We start from the raw sequence: 18,217 nt of genomic DNA on the forward strand, positions 1-18,217 counted from the left end.
TTGCAGTCCTGTCCCCTGTGGGACCACACACATCCCTGACTGGCGTGTCTACAGCCAGCTCTGTCAGAACTGGTCCTGAGAACTGGGAGGGGCAGGTAGGAGGCGGGGACGGATTTTCTTCCCACCCTCGGAAGTCTCAGCTCCTGAGCCTGTCTCTCCTGTGCTGCTTGCCCCGACCCCATCACTGCAGTTACCTGGCTCTCTCCAAGAGAGGTGTACGTACGCATAGAGTGGGCCAATGGGAAGTGTGCCCCACTCGCTTGTTCCCCTGAACGCACTTAGAAAGTCTTTGCTCTATGTTCTTTCCCACCGCGCCTATTTATGTTCTTCGTACGACTAACATGCCAGAGACTTGGGTGGTGTAGTCGGTATTGTTTTAAGTTTCTTAATCAGTGGGTTGGAGCATTGTCCTGTGTTCCAAAAGGTTGTGGGCTCAATCCCCAGTCTGGGAGCGTACAGGAGGCAGCCAATTGATGTCTCCCTCCCTCCCTCCCTCCCTCCCGCCCTTTCTCTTTCTCAAAAGCAATAAAAATGTATCCTCAGGTGAGGATTACAAAAAAAACCCCAATTAGTTAACATAGGTGGTCAATGCACATGAATTGACTGATTCAAATCTGTCTCTTGAAGGGTGTGTTAAAGATAGTCAAAAAGCCCTCTTTAAAAATACGAGGACACCTGGCTGGTGTATTGAGCTCAGGCTGCGAACCAAAGCATTGCAGGTTCGATTCCCAGTCAGGGCACATGCCTGGGTTGCAGGCCATGGCCCCCAGCAACCACACATTGATGTTTCTCTCTCTCTTTCCCCCTCCCTTCCCTCTCTAGAAATAAATAAATAAATAAATAAAATCTTTTAAAAATATGAGGACAAAATAATAATAATGTAGCTGTTTAGCAATAAGTACAACCGTTCTGTCCAATTCCAGCCTCCCGCATGCCTGGATGGCCAGGGGCTGCGGAGGGAGAGTCCCGGCTGCTCACCCTCTCTCTGTCTCACCTGGGCTTGTGGTTGAGCCTCTGTGGAGGCGTCGAGAAGGGATCATTCGAAACAGACAGCCACAGCCGTTGCTCACATCTTCACGATGTTCTTCGGCTCTCGCTGCCGCGAAGGTCCTCTGAGAGGCCCGTGAAGATTGTAGCCCTTAAAGGAGTTCAGCTTCTGTTGGTGGGGGTTGGGAGGGTGGCGCACACTGGGGAAGATGGCACATCTTGGGACAGGGGCAAGGTCATGTCTGGAAATCCTCGCCTGCCCTGCCGTAACCCTGGTTGGGATGAATGGGGTGAGACCTGGAACCAGACAGCCTGGGTCTCTGACTTTGTGGGGAGGCGAATGCGAGACGGCACTGCCCGAGAGGCGTGGTCAAGTCCACATGCAAAAGCTGCCTGTCCCTGTGCACCCCCAGCCCTGTCATTCTGTCACATGTAGATGTGATTCAGTGCATCTTTGCCCATGTCGGTGACTTTTCGGTTCAGACTTTTTCACTCAAGATCATTATGGAAGACAGAGGGTAGCAACGCTGCAGGCTATTCCATGATTGCTCCATCCCGCCCCAAATAAATAGGCAGTGTCCAGTGACTGATGGTCAGGTCTGGGCCTCCAGGTGTGTCTGGCAGATGTTGCTGGGACTTCCTCTGCCCAAAGGTGTGTCACATCGTCTCTGGTCTGTTATGAGCGGAAACCAAAATGGACCACTCAGGTCTTTGTCCTCTAGGGCTCTACTGCAGCGGGGGACACTGGTGGCCAAAGCCACTGTGGCTTCTCTCCCCGAACCCAACGGGCCCAGAGCTGGGCACCGTCTGTGTTCCTGCACGTGGTTTCGTAGGAACAAAAAGAACTCTCTGGTCCTCCCTGTAATTGTAGCAAGTGACATCTTAGAGCCGAGATTTCCTCCTCGTGGCCTTGCTTTTCCTTCTCCAAGAGGGAAACTGCAGTTACCATGACGTGAAATCCGGCCAGAGGCTCGAAGTGATTTCACGGCAACGGCAACCTCCGCGGTGCCCTCTCACACCCAGGCCGAGCGGCCGAGCGGCCGGTGATGGGCTCGGCAGGCAGCCACCGAAGCTGCGGCGCGATGAGCGGTTTCCCGTGCACAGGACGCTGGGTCTCACATCAGCCTGTTTAACCGCACTCTCGTGAACTGCCGGCCGGGCCTGTCTCCCCAGGAAGGACAGTGGCACGGGGGTCTCCAGATGGCAGGGAGGGTGGGGCCGGGGAGCCAGTGCGGGACCTCAGCTGCGCCGGGGCGTGGGGTTGGAATTGGCAGCGTGGTTGTCCGTGCCCCCACCCGTGGCAGCTCAGACACACCCGGCTGTCGGTCATAGCCGGGGAGGCAAAACAGCGAGGGGCTGTGCTGTCCAGGGTTCAGCGTCTCGCGCTCAGACACAGCGGAGGTAGACAAGGACCCGAGCTGGCGTCCGCACTTAGACCCCCTCCTCGTCCGGCGCAAGGACTCCGGTCAGCTGGCGGAGAAGGGGCCTCTGGAGAGACCTCGGCCAGGGTTTCAGCCTCGGCACGGGTGACCCTTGGGACTCACTGGATCCTTCTTCTTACGGGTGTGTGAGCAGCATCCTTGGTCTCTCTCCACTAGATGTCAGCAGCCCCCTCCCGGTGTGGCAACCAAAAATGTCTCCTTTCCTCATGGCCCCTAGGGGTCAAAGTCACCAAGGGTTGGAGCCATTGGAGTAGGGGGAAAATTTGGCGGGAAGGCACCAGCCTGGTACCTGCCGTCTCTGGCCAGTGTCCTAGGAGCCACATATAGCCGCCTCAAATCGTTGTCTAGGAAAACCAGCATCCCCAGCACCTTGGTGGCTGGCGGGGTTGCCCTTCGCTGGGTGGGCTGAGGCCTCAGCTCCTCTCGAGGCCACAGCAAGGGGTAGTCCCTGCAAGGGAGAGGCAGGCGTCCCTTCCTAGCTCTTCCTTTTCCTCCCCTCCCCACCTGTCCCCCCTTCCCATTGCCACCTTTGTGACGGTATTCCAAAGTCACCTGGAAAGCTCGTAAAGGGCAGACTCCAGAGGCCCACTCCCCGGAGATTCCCCTACGGAGGATCTGAAAGGGGGCCGGGGCCTGCCTTCTCAGGAGCTTCCCAAGTGGTTCTGCTGCAGGGCGTCGTCTGGAGGTGACACCTTGAGAAGCCAGGCCCTGGGAGGGTGTCAGAATGCGCTCTCCCAGTCCTCGAGGACACTAAAATCTAGCGAACTAATACACAAATAAAGGAAAGAAAGAAAAGAGACCACTTTAGTGCAAAGCAAAAAGTAATTTTTAAAAAATCCTTAAGAAAGATGTTAATAGATATGGGAACCCTTTACACTGAAAATGGACTCATTCATTCATTCCTCCATTCCTTCATTCACAGGTACCCCCTGAGTGCCTACCATACTTCAGGCACTGTTCTAGGCATTAGGGAGTCAGCAGTGAACAAGGCAGACAAAGCCCCTGCTCTCATTCAGCTGCCATTCGGCAGGGGGCGGGGGCAGACGCAAGCAGACTCTGTATATTATGTTAGAAGGTGGCCGCGCTGTCAAGAGAGAGAAAGCAGAGGAGGGGGTGGTGGGGGGCTGGGGGGAGCTTGCAGTTGTAAGGAGGTGGCCAGGAAGACCGCATTAACAAGGTGATGTTTGAACACCTCGCAGAAGGAAGAGCATATGCAGAGTCACTGGGGTGGGGGTGAACATTCTGGTGTGAATGGGGACCAGGAGGAAAGCTCTGTGGCGGGACCCACAGAGCAGTAGGCGCTGAGCAGCATGCAGGCACTTGAACTTGACTCTGATGGAGTCAGGTGGGGGGCCGGGGAGGAATGCCAGGATCAGATTTAAGACATCCAAGGATCCCCCTGGCTGCTGTCTTGAGTAGAAGTTGTCATTCCTATTAAAATTACAGCATGGTTTCTGGCCCCTAGGAGTGTACTCCGGTTGTGGAGATACAGCGTGCAGCCTGCTAACTAATGAGGAAGCGGTAGCTCAGCGGCGTGAGTAACTCGGCCCGAGATGTGTGGTTGATGTCCGGGGAGGAAGACACCCCTTCTGTGAGTCAGACTTCACAGACAAGCTGGGCCTTACGAGGGATGAACAAGTTTATTATTATTATTATTTCTTGCTTAATAGTTATATAGTTGATATGCAGGCAACTGTACGAACCTACAGTCCATGACGCGATAGGTTTGGTCATATGTACATCCCCATGAAGCCATCGTCACAGTAGTGAGCGTACCCGTCACCCCACAGACTGTCCTCTGGTTTATGAGTCAGGGTGGGAGTTATCACAGCAGAAACGCAGGCAAGGCCCAGAGGCAGGGAATGTGGGGGCTTCTTTGGGGCAGAGGAAGCCCACCCTGACTGTGCTGGAGGGTCACAGGAGGACCCCTGAGGGAGGTTCCGGACAAGACAGCCTGAAGTCAAGTGCATGGGGCCTGAAACACTGGGTCACAAAGGTCCGGTCCCAGGGGGACCAGCAGAAGTGTTTGTTGGTTGTAGGACATGTCAGAATAGAGCTTGTCTGCTAAAATCTCATCTTTTAAAAATGGTAGCAACCAGGTCAAATTTTAGGTACTTCATTTTTTTTTTGGAGTAAGGGCAAGAAATCATAGCCAAGTACATTTCTGCAGTATTTCATGCATACAGAATCAATTAAAGGAAAAAGAAACATTAGGCAATCTCATAATTGGATAATTAACAGGCTCCTTAATAGCCTTATACTAATACAGCTACTTACAGATTGAAAATAAATCCATTTGCCATCTGATGGTACATTAGAGCCTACACATAAAAAATACATCTACTCCAGATAGGCTTTAATAATTTAAAGGTAAATGTTAGTGTGTCATGCTAGGATCTCTTGGTGTTTTACATTTGTGACGTCCAGCACCGTCTTTTTGGGCCATGTTGAACGTGAACTTGAAAGTTGAGGGAAACATTTTAAGTAGGTGTTATGCACTTACTCTCCCATCCTAAACTTTTGATCTGTTTGTGAATGGATCCTAATTCCCCAGGGCCAATGATGGACTGAGGAGCAAGCTTTTCAGCTTTGAAGACAGTTACTCGAATGTGAGATCATCTTTCTCGTTTTCTAGCTCTTGGTAGAGGTTGGCAGCTCCCAGGAGACACTGGCCAGATGATGGTTCTGTGATTCTAATGGAACAGCCTCCAAAGGCCCTTTGGAGCATTATCTACTGCAAGTTGGAGAAATTAGGAATACTTTCCAGTTGAGAAGCACTGTATTCTCAGTTCTGTGGAAATGAACTACCATATTTTTTGGACTATAACACGATGGGGGTGTGTCTTATGGTCCTAATGTAGCTTTACGTTTACATTGGTGAAATATTATGATTTATGTTATTAAATATTTTACCACATTTTTGGCTTTCAAAATTGTTTTTCCTATTTTCCTCCTCTAAAACCTAGGTGCGTCTTATGGTCCAGAAAATATGGTACTCTGGACACAGAGAAGAAAGCTAGGAGCCACCCAGTCCCACCTCAGGAATTCAGGGACCCGTTCTTGTTTTCGTTTCTTTCAAGAAGAACTTGACTCACCCTAATGGAGGTCAGCCAGAGGTCAGGTCCAAGTCACACTTAATTCCAAAAGTGTTTGCTAAGTCCTCCTGCAAGCAGTAGCTCTGAAATCGCTGTGACCAGCACCATCATCATCTGTGGTACTGAGTTTATATATGCAAGGTGCTGTGTTAGATACGGAGAAGTATAACCGATAGCAGTCACTACCTTTTGTGATGCAGTTACCAAGGACCAGGACTGTGCTAAACATGTTGCCCCGATTAGCATATTTCATCCTTACCTAACTCAGTAACACTGGGGCTATTGTCCATTTCTACGTTTACACTTGAGACTGAAGCGTGGATAGGTTTTTTAAAAATGGCCCTTGTCATATGGCTCCTAAGTGACCTGACAGCGACACGAACCTCCCACATTCTTAACCAAAAGTCTTCCAAAGACTCAAGGGACACTGTCCATTTTATGGAGTTGGAGAAGATGAGACACAGACGTGAAACATTTTTCTGTGGTCGTGGTAAATACCTTGCCTGTTCTTTTGAGTAATTCATAAACTCTTCTTCATTGCATTAAGTCCTAATTAGAAATCTCCCCTTCCTTCTGAAGCAGATGAGTCTTATCATCGGCAAGACTTTCACACTTGGCAGCGAGTAGCCCTGCCCTGTGGTGCCCTGCCTGCCTTGGGTGCTCCCCACAGCCTCCCCCGGGGACACAGTCACTCAAACTGAAGCCTCGCATACCGCCTTTAATAGGACCCGTCTCTCTGCCGTGTCCGGAGCAGAGTTGCATGTGCTGGGCACAGTCAGTACATTCCAGGGTAATTTGGTTTCTTATGTAGAACAACTTCAGCCTGACATTTAACATCTCTTCCTTTGGTGCTATTGGTCTCTCTGAACTCATTACTCAGGGTGCCTTCACACTCATTCTTTTCACACGCTCGGATCCGTGTTCCCGTGTGCTCGCTGTTACTGAGGGAAGTGCTGTGGGCTCACGCAGCAGACCGGTAGTGATGCTTGGGTTCAGATGCTGCCCCGTTGGCCAGAGGGAAGTTTCCATTGTAATTTCGTGTGAATGACGGTGGCCTGATGGCCACCTGTGACGTCAGGGCCTGGCAGAGTTGCTGTCACTGCTGTGGTTGTCATTTCGGCTGTCCCAGGCCCCACCTGGAGCAAACTCAAATGATAACACACCCCTCCTTCTCCCTGGTGCAACCACTTGACTGTGAAGAAAGAGCCACGCATGTCTCCTCTCTGCTAAACAGAGTGAACCGCCCAGGGACTTTCTCCAGTTCGCAGAATGTTGGAGTGGCAGAACCTGTGAGGGTGGCCACTCTTCCCCACAAAGGGCAGTGGGACACCGTTGCCTTGTCACACAGGCGGCCTTACTCCCTGGCTTCCCTCCAAGTAGCCACGGGCTGATTGTGGGTGTGGGAACTCTTGAACAGCAGGAGCAAAGGGTGCTAATTTTTAGCCACCAGCCAACTCCTCTGGGTAGATTCAGCATGACAGCTGAGTGAGTAGAGTCTCACGGGGACAGACTCTAGTTTATCACAGCCCTTTGTGTGCCTTTGACCTTCCACAGCCTGTCAAACACGTGCAAAGTGAGATGGGAAGGTCAGGGGAGCTGAGGTCTAGCAAGGAGCCAAATCTTCCCAAGGAAGAAGTTACATCTACTAGTTGGCACTTGGGATTCATTCTTAGATTTCAGAGGGTTCAATGCTCCTTTCTGCCACTGGCTAATTAAGATCTGGCCAAATCATCTAGCTCTTTCTTCTGAAGTAAGTGAGGTGGGAAAAAATGCCACTTCTTTGAGAGCTATTTGAGTCCAGATATTTGACTATTTAACTATTAATATTTGTAGTCTTGGCTCAGAGTCCCCTGAGGTTTGCATCTGTTGTTCCACAAACTTTCTCTTTGCTGTTTCCATTCAAAGAAGAGCATCACAAACATGGGCACCTGCCTGTGGAGACAGAACTGCTGTGCAGAACACCGAGACCCTTGAGAAAGAAAGAAGACCCGGTGAGGAATGTGCAGGAGGCGGGGAGGAGCGGGAATGAGGCCAGGGAAGGTGCATCCCATCGATCTTCCGAGAAGCTGCTCCGCGGGGGTCAGAACAGTGCATTCTTCAGAGTACTACAGGCCGTTCTGGCCTCATGGGACAGCGTTTATGGGGGAAGATAGTTTAAGAACAAAGGGGAAAGAAACTTCCTTTGAAGAACAGCTTAAATCTTGTCGAGCGCATCCCTGGAGGCCTCCGGAATAATAAACCCGAAGCACACAGCAGCAGGAATTTGTACAACACATGCTGGACATTGTCTCCAGCTGTTCCCGGCCTCCCAGACCCGGAGACTTCAGAGGGAAACGCTCCGAGTGCGGTTTTGGCTAAAATGATGTGGAAAATCACCCTGTCTTCAAACGCGGCATTGGCATTCATGCGCTGAGTGACCTGTCCCTTGAGATGGGACAGAAAGCGTGGTTGGCTTGGGCACTGGGTTTTGTTTTCTTGCTTGAGTTCCAACGACTTCGTGCCCTCATTAGCCGCCCCGCCTCAGGCATTGAAAGCTGCCTCCCGCTCTTGGGAAATAAGCTCTCCCTGCTCGCCCGGGCCCCCGCCTGGCTGGACCAAGTGGTAGTACCAGCCTAGGGGCTTTCTCTGGGTGGGTTTCTCTTGTTTTCCTGCTGACGAGCTGACTCGGTTGTAAAAACAACAACAAAAAACCCGTTTGCATATAAACATCACTTTCTTGGGAACTTAGGACAAAAAGTAATATAGCTTATGTACTGAGGCAAGAGACTAGAGAATCTATTCTAGTGGTTTAAGGAAGAGCCAGGTAAAAGGAGGGTATCCAGGTTCCGGCAGACCCACATCAGCCGGGGGGAACCATTGTAGCTGGAAAACTGTGTACACCTTAGACTTGAGTTTGCTTCATGACAACTGTGTAAGAGGTGGCTGGCTCGTTTAGACGGAAACGTTTTAAGTGAAAATGGACCTAGACCGACTGGCTGGAATTATTTTCACTTGTTCATTTGCTTCACAAATAGGAGTAGAACACTCACTATATCGTCGGCACTGTGCCGGGGGTGGGGGAGTCGAAGATGGGAAGAAAGACTGTTGCCCTTCAAGGAGGCGAGTCTAACAGAAATAGTTCCACAAATAAAAACTGCAGACAGTGAGATGGCTCCTTGAATGGAGGCCACGATAGGACAGCAGGACAGTGACAATCGGATATTGCATTTTAGTAAAATCTTGTTTTTGGAGGGGGTGGCCAAGTCAAGGCTGGAGTCAGGGAGACGGTGGTGCATGAGAAACACAAAAGTATCATCATGGCAGTGAGTGTGAACAGCCGGCCAGTTCAAGGGCTTCTAGGATGTCCCAGGCACCACACTGGGTGATTGGATCGAAGGGAAGAGTCATAGACAGGGAAGGTGTTGGATTTCCAGCGTGGGTGCCGGAGAGGGTAATGATACTGTTCACCTCAATATTGATGACTGGAATACAGTTCTTAATTTTGAATCGTCAGTTAGAAGAGTATTTCCCCCAGGTGATGGTTTCCAGGGGCCCCTTGGTTACGAGGCACAGCGCGGAGGGGAAAGGTCAGGCAGGGATGGAGAGAAGTCCCAGTCACTGGGACAGTGGTGGCTGTTGAGGCCGTGGGCTCAGATGCCTGCAGGGGGGAAGAGAGATTCCATCATCCTCTTTCAGACCAGCCTTCCGGGAGACACGTGAGTGAGGCTGAGACAGTCGTTAGACTATGGGACGCCCATTTCCCTGGAATGCAGTCACTACTTGGGCATATTTAGGTACCTGAACACTGACTTCATTCATTCCTCACCTTCCTTCTGAGGAACTTGGCCAGTTTTCTAACTGGTGAACTGTTTTCTTGAATTCCTCTTTGTGGCAGATGTGGGGTGAAAATAGTTTTGTATTATTTTAGAAAGATGAGCGTGTTTCGAGCGCAGAATCCCCAACCTTAAACGTTTAGGACGAACATGTTGCCCGGGTTCCCAGTGGCCGATTGTCCTACGTGCAGAAATAAGAACTGGGACTTGAAAAGCAGAGGTTCCCCTTGAACCTGGCTTCCCGCTGTTCCTCTTTCAGTATTTCCTGGAGTCGCAGGATGAATCAGAGTAGACAACACGAAAGTCTCTGAAGCCCTTGCGCTGGGTAGCACGCCAGACTGGGCAGTTAATTCATTCCTCCTGTGGGCCCAGGTGTCTTCTGGTGTCATGTGAGTCCTCTCATCCATCTGCTGGGGCCACGGCTGTCCTTGTGGTGTCTAAATCGGGACACTTAGCATGTGTGCGTCATCCGAGGTTCTGAAGCCCCCTGTTCTTCCTCTTTCTCTGTTCTTCCTGTCATTGCTGCTCTGCCTGGAAGCAGTATTCTCTTCATTCCAGCTCTTGCAGAATGCTGCGTCTGTGGACCATTCCTCTTTGAAGCTTTGAGTTGCACTAAAATATTTATAACGTGTGGGTAGGCCCTTGAAAGGGTTTAGTTTCCCGACGTTATGTCTCTTGACTTAACCGAGGCCTTTTGATGATAAGAGCTCATGTAAGGTTTCAGATCAGGGTGGCTTAATTGAGGAACACCTCTTTGACATCAGTAGGCAGTTGTATACTCATTAAAGAACCAATCTCGGCTTTGCTCCGGATGGGGCAACAGCGGGCTCGGGGCTACCTCCTGGCTGCCTGTGGTCGCGTTGATCACACTGGGGCGGGCTGGTTTTGCCGATGCCTCGGGAACCAGGAGGGGAGTGCCAAGCCCCGTGTGTCTGTGTGTTGACTGGTTCTGGCTGGAGGTGGTGCACAGGGACGTGACATTGGGTCGTCAGTTGTCCAGGCACCAGGAAGGCCCCGGGGCTGTGAACTCACAGAGGACAGAAATCATTGTCACGCATGGTGCAGAGCCTGGCGTGTTGGAGGCCAACACGCGCCATTTGTTAGATGTTAGAAGTTAGGCAGCAAATGGCAATGTGCTGAGTAAAGACGGCCCTGGCCGCTTCAAGGGAGACCAGTAAAAACCGGGAAGAAAAGAGGACGGGCGACCTCAGAACCCGGCTCCTGCAATCTCTGGGGAGCGGATGTGGCATCCAGACGTCAGAGTCAAATCCAGGGTCTGCAAGGATCTGACGCCAGCTGTGATGTGTGGCTGGCACTGGTCCTACACCTGCCTCCTTGCTGAGACACCTCTGCCGGATGACTGGGTTCACAGAAATGTTCCAGGTGAGCAATTAATTGGAGACTTCCCGAAACCCAGAATTCCGATGCCTTGATGGCATAAGCCGTGGGTTGCGGATTGGTTTTGAACGGTGGTCTCTGATGTCTTGAATTAGGTAGAGAAGCATGGAAGTAAATAAATGAACATGAAACAACTAAAGAGTAAACTATGATGTGGTCATTAAGAATCACATTTTCAAATGACATTTTTGCTAAGTGACAATTCTTGTTATGTGGAAAAAAAAGCAAGAAACTATATCTTGGTCCATATGGGGTCTGAATGAATTCCTTTTGAATAAATGACCATTTGCCAGATGAATGTGCTGAAAGCCTTATATGTTTGTGCAAAAAAACATGAGTGCCTTGATGAATCATTCTTTGGGTCTTGAAGTGAAATATTGTGGATTCATGGTCACGGTTTGGGTGTTCCCAAGCCTTTAACCCTTTTGGAGTGCAGTTTCCTTCTGAGAACTGAGGTGAGAGTCTGCTCTGGAATGGTCCGTCAGGGGCCCTTTTGGGTCCCACGTGCTCTGGGTCGGACTTTGGGACGGTGGACAAAGCAGAGTCACTGAGAAGGATGCCACAAGGCAGGTCTCATATGGCCCGTATCTCTTCATCAGCCGGACTCCGTCAACCTTGACCTCCTATTGTTGCCCCTCGTTTTGTGTGACTGTCTCGAGTTTCTGCCTCCTGAGCCACTCCTTGCTGCCGCTGTGTAAAGAGGCCTCTTGATTTATTAATCAATTAATCAGTGCATGCTGAGGAGCTGTTCAGGGTAGTTAAACAAGGAAAACAAAGTGCTGGAGCCCATAATCAAGATGGATTGTAATTAAGAACGCTGCTCCCTCCGCTGATCTCCCTGCCACCCTGGTGACCTGCACCACCTCCCACCCCCTAAGCCCATCCAACCCCTTTCAGCCCAGACGGGGCTTCCGCCCCATGAAAGCTGACGGCAAACTCCAGCGAGGCACATTTTCTTCTAATGTTCTTGAGGAAGATAAGCCTTGAGAGAGGCCCCATCAATTATCTGCAACAACTGTTGAACCTCCAGAGCTCAGCCAGGCACCAAACATGGCGCAGAGACTCTGTCCATCACAGAGACCCTGTGTATTCGGTTCCAATTTCCCTACAAATAGAGCCATGGGGATGGAGGAACCTGACCATGAAGACAGGCCATGACCTTGTGTGATGGATGACAGGTTCTGTGAGGCCAAGTAAGTCGTCCAAGGTCACACAGCTCATTCCTGCAGAACTGGAACTGGAACCCAAATGTTTTGATACCCAGTCAACACGTCTAGTGCTTATTTCTCTGCAGCTCTGCATTCTTGGAAAGATTAAAGCAGAGTAAATGAAAGAAATCATCCTCATTGATTTCTGATTTCTCTTAGATATAGGCTTCTGAGCTAAAGAGTTTTTAACAGTAGTTTTGGGTGAAATTTGTGGGGAAAAGTAACTTGGGCTGTTTGTCAGGGAGATATTTTTCTTCTAATCGGTCAGGATGTCAGATGCCAGAATCAGGCACGGCCAGCTTGCCACGGGGCAAAGGTCAGCGGAGTGAATCTGCAGGGGTTCGCTGGGCTGCCGGAGCTGGCTGGGTCTCTGGTCCAGAGTGTGCGGAGTTTGGTTTCCTTCCAGTGGCCCTTAGCACACAGTGCTAATGAGGCCCAGGTTTTCACAGACTGGAATCTCTGTTCTGGGTCACAAGGGGCACCCCCATTCGTTACCAGCTTCCCATGGTCCAGGTGGGCCAGGAGCCACGTTGCGTCCATCCAGAATGACGGCATTCACCTGCCATGCCCGGAGATGCATCTGTGCCTACTTAATGCATGTCTTGGGAGGATTCAGGGACAGTTCTAATCCTTTGGTAGACACAAGAAGAATCTAGAATGTTCTTACTTGATGGACCTAAAACAAGGAGGATGCTTAGAAATCTTTTTTTTTTCTTTTTTTTTTAAAGATTTTATTTATTTATTTTTAGAGAGGGAAAGGAGAGAGAAAGAGAGAGAGAGAGAAACATCAATGTGCGGTTCCTGGGGGTCACGGCCTGCAATCCAGGCATGTGCCCTGACTGGGAATCAAACCTGCGATACTTTGGTTTGCAGCCCACACTCAATCCACTGAGCTACGCCAGCCAGGGCTTTTTGTTTCATTATTATTCTTTAAGTCTCCACTATAAAACTCTTGCATTTGTCAAATATGTCTGTCCCCCAGGCTCTTCTGCCAGTGTGGTGTTCATTTCTGTTGGATGTCAGTCAGGCGCTTTGGGTAAATCTGGGGCCTAACTTCCATAGATTGGCCACCTGAACTGCACTTGCCAGGCTTGAGTTATAGGCTCTCTTTTCTCTCTGCTTGTGTGTTCTCCAGGATCCTGCTTTCTCGGCTGTGATTCATGACAAGCTCCAGGTCCCCAACACCATCCGGAAGGCATGGAACGACAGGGACAACCGCTGTGACATCTGTGCCACGCACCTGAACCAGCTGAAGCAGGAGGCCATCCAGATGGTGCTGGCCTTGGAGCAGGCAGCCGGCAGCGAGCACTACGACGGCTCGCCGGGCTCCCCGCCACCGCTCCCCAGCATCCCCACCCTGGTGGGGCCCCGGCACGTGGGCGGGCTCCCGCAGCCCAGGGATTGGGCCTTCGTGCCCGCCTCCTATGCCTCCTCCAACTACACAGCCTTTGTGGCCAACAAGCATAACGGCAAACCCAACAGCCTTGGCGTCAGCAATGGGGCGGAGAAGAAGAGTGTGTCCCCAACCCATCAGGCCAAAGTCAGCCTCCAGATGGCCACCAGTCCCAGCAACGGAAACATCCTCAACTCAGTGGCCATCCAGGCTCACCAGTACCTGGACGGCACCTGGTCCCTGTCGAGAACCAATGGGGTCACCCTGTACCCCTACCAGGTGAGTAGCCTCTGAGCAAGGACGAGTGGGGCTGGTTAGAGGCAAAAAGGAGACGTGGGTAGGTAACACTTCCCTTCGCCACTCTTGATTTTGGGGGAAGTCCACAAGCCAGAGCCTAGTGTTTCCATGCAGCCCCAGGGGCCGTTGCTCCGTAAAGATAAACTACACGAGGAACCAGTGATCCGGGACAGAGCACCACCCCCCCTCGTCGTCCGCCCTGTCTGACAGAGGCGTGGACTCCCTTCCTGCCTCTCCCACCTCGGTGGGCCGTCACCCGTGTCTGTTTGCGACTCCTCTTTAGTGCTGTCGTGAGATTAGGTTACCAAATGTGTTATCCACTTCTGCCGTTTTCTTTTTACGTTGTTTAAACTAGCACAGACGCCCGGGTTTTTCTGTAGAAATAAGAGAGCAGGTCTTAAAGCTGCCAAGGAATCTGAAAAACTTCTCTTCATTTTTGTTGGCCGAGTTTCCTGTTGGGTGAGGGTTGGGTTTAAGGCATGCGTTCTCCGTTCCCTGCACCGTCGCCACGGAGTGGAGAGGTGGCCGGGGTCGTGGAGCGTGTGAGTCAGGGCAGATAACAGGTGTCACAGATGATCTCGGCTTACTTCTGACTCGTATCTCTGTTATGTTGGTTGTTTGGTGGGTGGCCTTCCACAATAGCGTAGGGACCTTGGTTTCTCTGTCTAACTTGCCACCACTTTGCATAGGCCTCAGAGCCTTCCGCCAGATCTTGCACCAGCAGCCAGGAAACGAGGGAAGAAAGAGTGTGGAGAATCTCACAGGGCGGCCGGGCGGTGGGGAGGGGGCGCCCAGTCTGGAAGGAGCGCACTTAACTTCCATCTACATTCCAGTGGCCAGAACCAGTCCGCTGACCCCACCTCTCCTCGGGGGAGGCTGGGAAAGTCAATCTGTGCCTGCGCCCAAGAGAAAAAAGAAACAAGTTGAGTGAACACATAGCATAGTCTTCGTTAGGTGGGGCAAAGTTACAGGGAAACATAAAATGAGTTAAATGTGGCTGATAAACTTCCTGGTAACTTTCCTAGACTGCAAGAGGGAGGCTAGATGGCCTCTCTTGATATCTTACAAGCAAGTTGGGTGCATGGATCATTATCTTAAGAAGTGAGCATTCCTGGACCACCGGACGGTGATTTACTGGGTACTCGGCAGCTTACAGAACAAAGTGCACGCATCATTTTATTTAACCCCATGATAGGCCGGTGAGGGAGGCAGGGCAGACGTTCGATCTTCCCTAGAACCCAGACCGGTTCTCCTCCACCCAGGGGGAGGGGTTGCCCCACTGTAGCTGCTTCCAGCTTCCTCAGCTGTCTCCTGCCCCCGTCTTTTCCAGGGGTGGCTCCTTTGCAGAGGGGGCACACCAAATAAAAGGACTCCTATTTTGACTGGCCGGGGCCTAGCTGCCACTTTGCTTTTGGGCAGAGTTTCCTGGGTGGTGGATATAAATATGCAGAGAAGCCAGGGGCCCCCTGGGTGGGGCTTCATGGCCGTGAACTTCAGCGTAAGCGTCCAGGCCAGGGGCACAATCGCTTCTTTCCACTGGTGAGTCACACACATCTTCTGTTTGCAATTGTGAAACCTGCTATTTGGAAAAGTACAAAAAGTAACGCGTGTCTGTTGTAACATAAAAATATATGAAAACATTTACATAAGACTTTAAAAATCAACACCACCGAGAGATAGACGGTGTGACATTTGGGTTTCTTTCCTCTAAGTCGTTTGTGTGTCCACAGTTTGTAAAGTGTGATTATGTTCGATTCTGTGGTCTGCTGTTTGCTTTAGTATGCTGGGTGCATTTTCCCCACGCCATTATACATTTTTCTGAAATAGGAGGTGTAATGGTAGGCCAATATTCCATTACATACGTGCTCTCCATGACACAGATATGTCCTAACTTACAGAACCAGGCACCAATTCGTGGAAGTGAGGTTCTTGCTACTAGACATGGAAGGCCCGGGTGCACACCCTTCTGCCAGGTCCTATTTTCAGCACATCGTGGGTTGTGCTTGCCACATAATCCTGTTACACAGACAACCCCCACGTCACCTTCCGGGGCCCCCAAGCACCTGTAACGCGGGCAGGTGTTAGTTGGAGGGCTCAGCTGCTGCACTGCACAGGGGAGCAAAGACAAAGGAACTTGGAAATGGTGCTTTCATATAAAGTAGTCGAAGTGTCGAGAACATTTGTATGTGTGTGCACGTGTGTGCGGCAGGGGGAAGCTAGAGGAAGATCAGGGTCGTGGTGCATTTCTGTTTGTGCGGTAATTCTTTCTGTTCCTCCTCTTTTCCTTCCACCTCTGATGAGAGAGAGAGAATTTCCTGTGCAATAACAAATGTTCGTTAAGTTCTAACCAAGTGCCAGGCACTATGCTAGGTGTTGGGTGGGGCTCCTGCTTTGGGTTGGAAACCCAGGTTTCTGTCCTGTGGTCCTTAGGGGAGGAGGCAGGTGCACCTCCCATGACAAGCCAGGGAGGGGAGTGCAGAGGTGGAGAGATGCCCACACTGCACTGAGGACCCACAGAGGGGCTCCCAGGCCCCCCTTCGGGGCGGGGGTGTGTCGCTGTGGCTTGAAGCCAGCTATAAAAATGATTCATGCAAGCCACCAACTTGATATTGTCCTGGGTCTATCTGATGGCCTCTTCCCTCCCCCCCTCCCATCCCCAACAGACTGATGCATGCATTTCCCCTGAGTGACAGTAAAAGGAATCAGAGGCAATCTCTCTGGGATAAAGAGATCTGGTGCCTGGCTGTGAATCAATGTCCCTGTGTCATGGCGATCATCCTGGTGCCCTGCGGTGGGGGCTCTGGAACCGGCCAGACTGGGTGTCTCCTGTTACAGCCATCTCCCTGCAGTAAATTTTCCGCAGTTCACAGCCTCGCTGGCTGGGCAGGGATGGCTGGCCGCCCTGAAAGCTGACCTCACTTTTCCTGCCCGCCAGGACTCCCACTTCCTGCCACACGGAGCAGATGGCCCTCTGGGTCAGTGCCAGAGCTGGCGCCTGGGCAGGGAGGCACCTAGACGTTGTCACCACGGTGAATTCTGCTCCACACTCACAGCCCGAAGCCCTTAGAAGCCAGGGAGACGAGGACACGGCTCTTCTGCCACTTCAGGAGGATGCCAAGGATGAGGACAGGCTTTCTGACAGTGAGCAGGGTGCGCGGGTGACAGAGAGGAAGTCCCTTCAGGTCCGCCAGCCCCATCACCCACTTCACGGCGCAACAGCCTTCCCGTTACCTTCCGAAGAAAGACTCTCCTTCATTCGTTTGCTGGCACTTGACACCATCTGTGTACATCTGTGAAAGCAGAAAATGCTCTAGAATTTTCGTTTGACTGCATGAGTTTTGACTTTGAGAACACATGCCTGGATTAGTTCCTTGTGGTCAACCGTCCATGAATTGCCTCCCTTTTGGATGGCAGCTGCGTTTACGTGACACCGTGATGCGCGCCCATTGTAGTGAGGGAGCTGCGGGCAAGGCTGCACATCACGCTCAGAGTCATGGGACGTCATGATGCAGGACCACAGCACCGGCTTCCGTAGGGCGGAAGGCGGGGGGTGGGGGTGGGGGGTTGGATCCTGCCCCGCCCCCTTCGAGCCCCCGGCTCCACCCGTTGGTAAATCTCAGTTTTGTAGCTGAACGTCTCAGTCTCTCTTCTTACCTGTGAAACCCTTACCTTGTAAGATCATGGTGGAGGGCAGGTAAGAAATAAAACGAAACTATTTAATAAATGATAAGGGGCACCAATATTGATTATCTATCTCAGTGCCCCCACTTGCCAGAGGAGAACCCTGAGGCTGAGAGATAGCGAGTTTCTTTTGGTCAGACTTTCCCGAGTCTTAGTGGGATCTCTTCTGCTAGATTAGGGACTCCTCAGGAGCCTGGGTCCCTTTTACCCTCCCGTCCCTCCCCGTGGCTGACCTGTGCGGAAGTGGCTGCTCTTTAGAGAAAGCCTCAGTCTCAGGAAAACATGAAGTGTTTTTTCTGATTGGCCCTAGATTTAGGGGGAAAAAATCCTGGCCAAAACATTTTATCCAGACCCCACGGTTTTTGGTGGAAACCACCAGTTTGTTGGCTCCAAGCTAATCTTCAACACAAAGTATCTTAGTAGTACCCAATATAAATCCTTGGGTGAAATGAGGGGAATCCAGGTGGCAGTTTGACGTCACACTCAATCCAGGGACATTTGGAAGGGTCGAGGTGCTTTGTTTCATAGGGTTTTGATAGATTGAACTTGCCAAGGAAATTCAAGCTGTTAGATTAGCACATAAGTAATACAAGCATTCTGGGTCATTCGGCGTGCGTTCCTTGAGTGAAGGGGATGCCCATGTGCCCAAAAGGCATCTGTTGGGATCCATGTCACAGAAGAGGCTAGACTGAACTCTGGCCGAAGTCAGGGGTGGCATTGTCTCCTATGTATTTAGAAATTGTGTCTGGAAAGCACAGGCATTATGGGAGTTTACATTTCAAGGCATGTGAGCAAGAGCGGTGTGAGAACAGCACCACCCTGGAAACGACTCAACGTTTGCTCAGCGGTAGGGCCTCTGCAGTACCCCAAATTCGCTCTTCAGAGGTCAGAGACGAGGTGCTGG

General features: G+C 51.2%; 1 protein-coding gene across 1 annotated transcript in view; it reads left to right on the plus strand.

Moving 5' to 3' along the window:
• The window catches only part of KIF26B (kinesin family member 26B), a 373,660-nt gene that overhangs the window by 125,935 nt on the left and 229,508 nt on the right, over positions 1-18,217 (plus strand). Inside the window, exon 3 of the mRNA XM_045860137.1 lies at positions 13,078-13,614. Coding sequence (XP_045716093.1) covers positions 13,078-13,614 — 537 coding nt within the window. The remainder of the gene's footprint in view (positions 1-13,077; positions 13,615-18,217) is intronic.

The sequence above is a fragment of the Phyllostomus hastatus genome, unplaced genomic scaffold (assembly GCF_019186645.2).
Source record: "Phyllostomus hastatus isolate PE091 unplaced genomic scaffold, TTU_PhHast_1.1 phas_contig_148, whole genome shotgun sequence".
Lineage (NCBI taxonomy): Eukaryota > Metazoa > Chordata > Mammalia > Chiroptera > Phyllostomidae > Phyllostomus > Phyllostomus hastatus.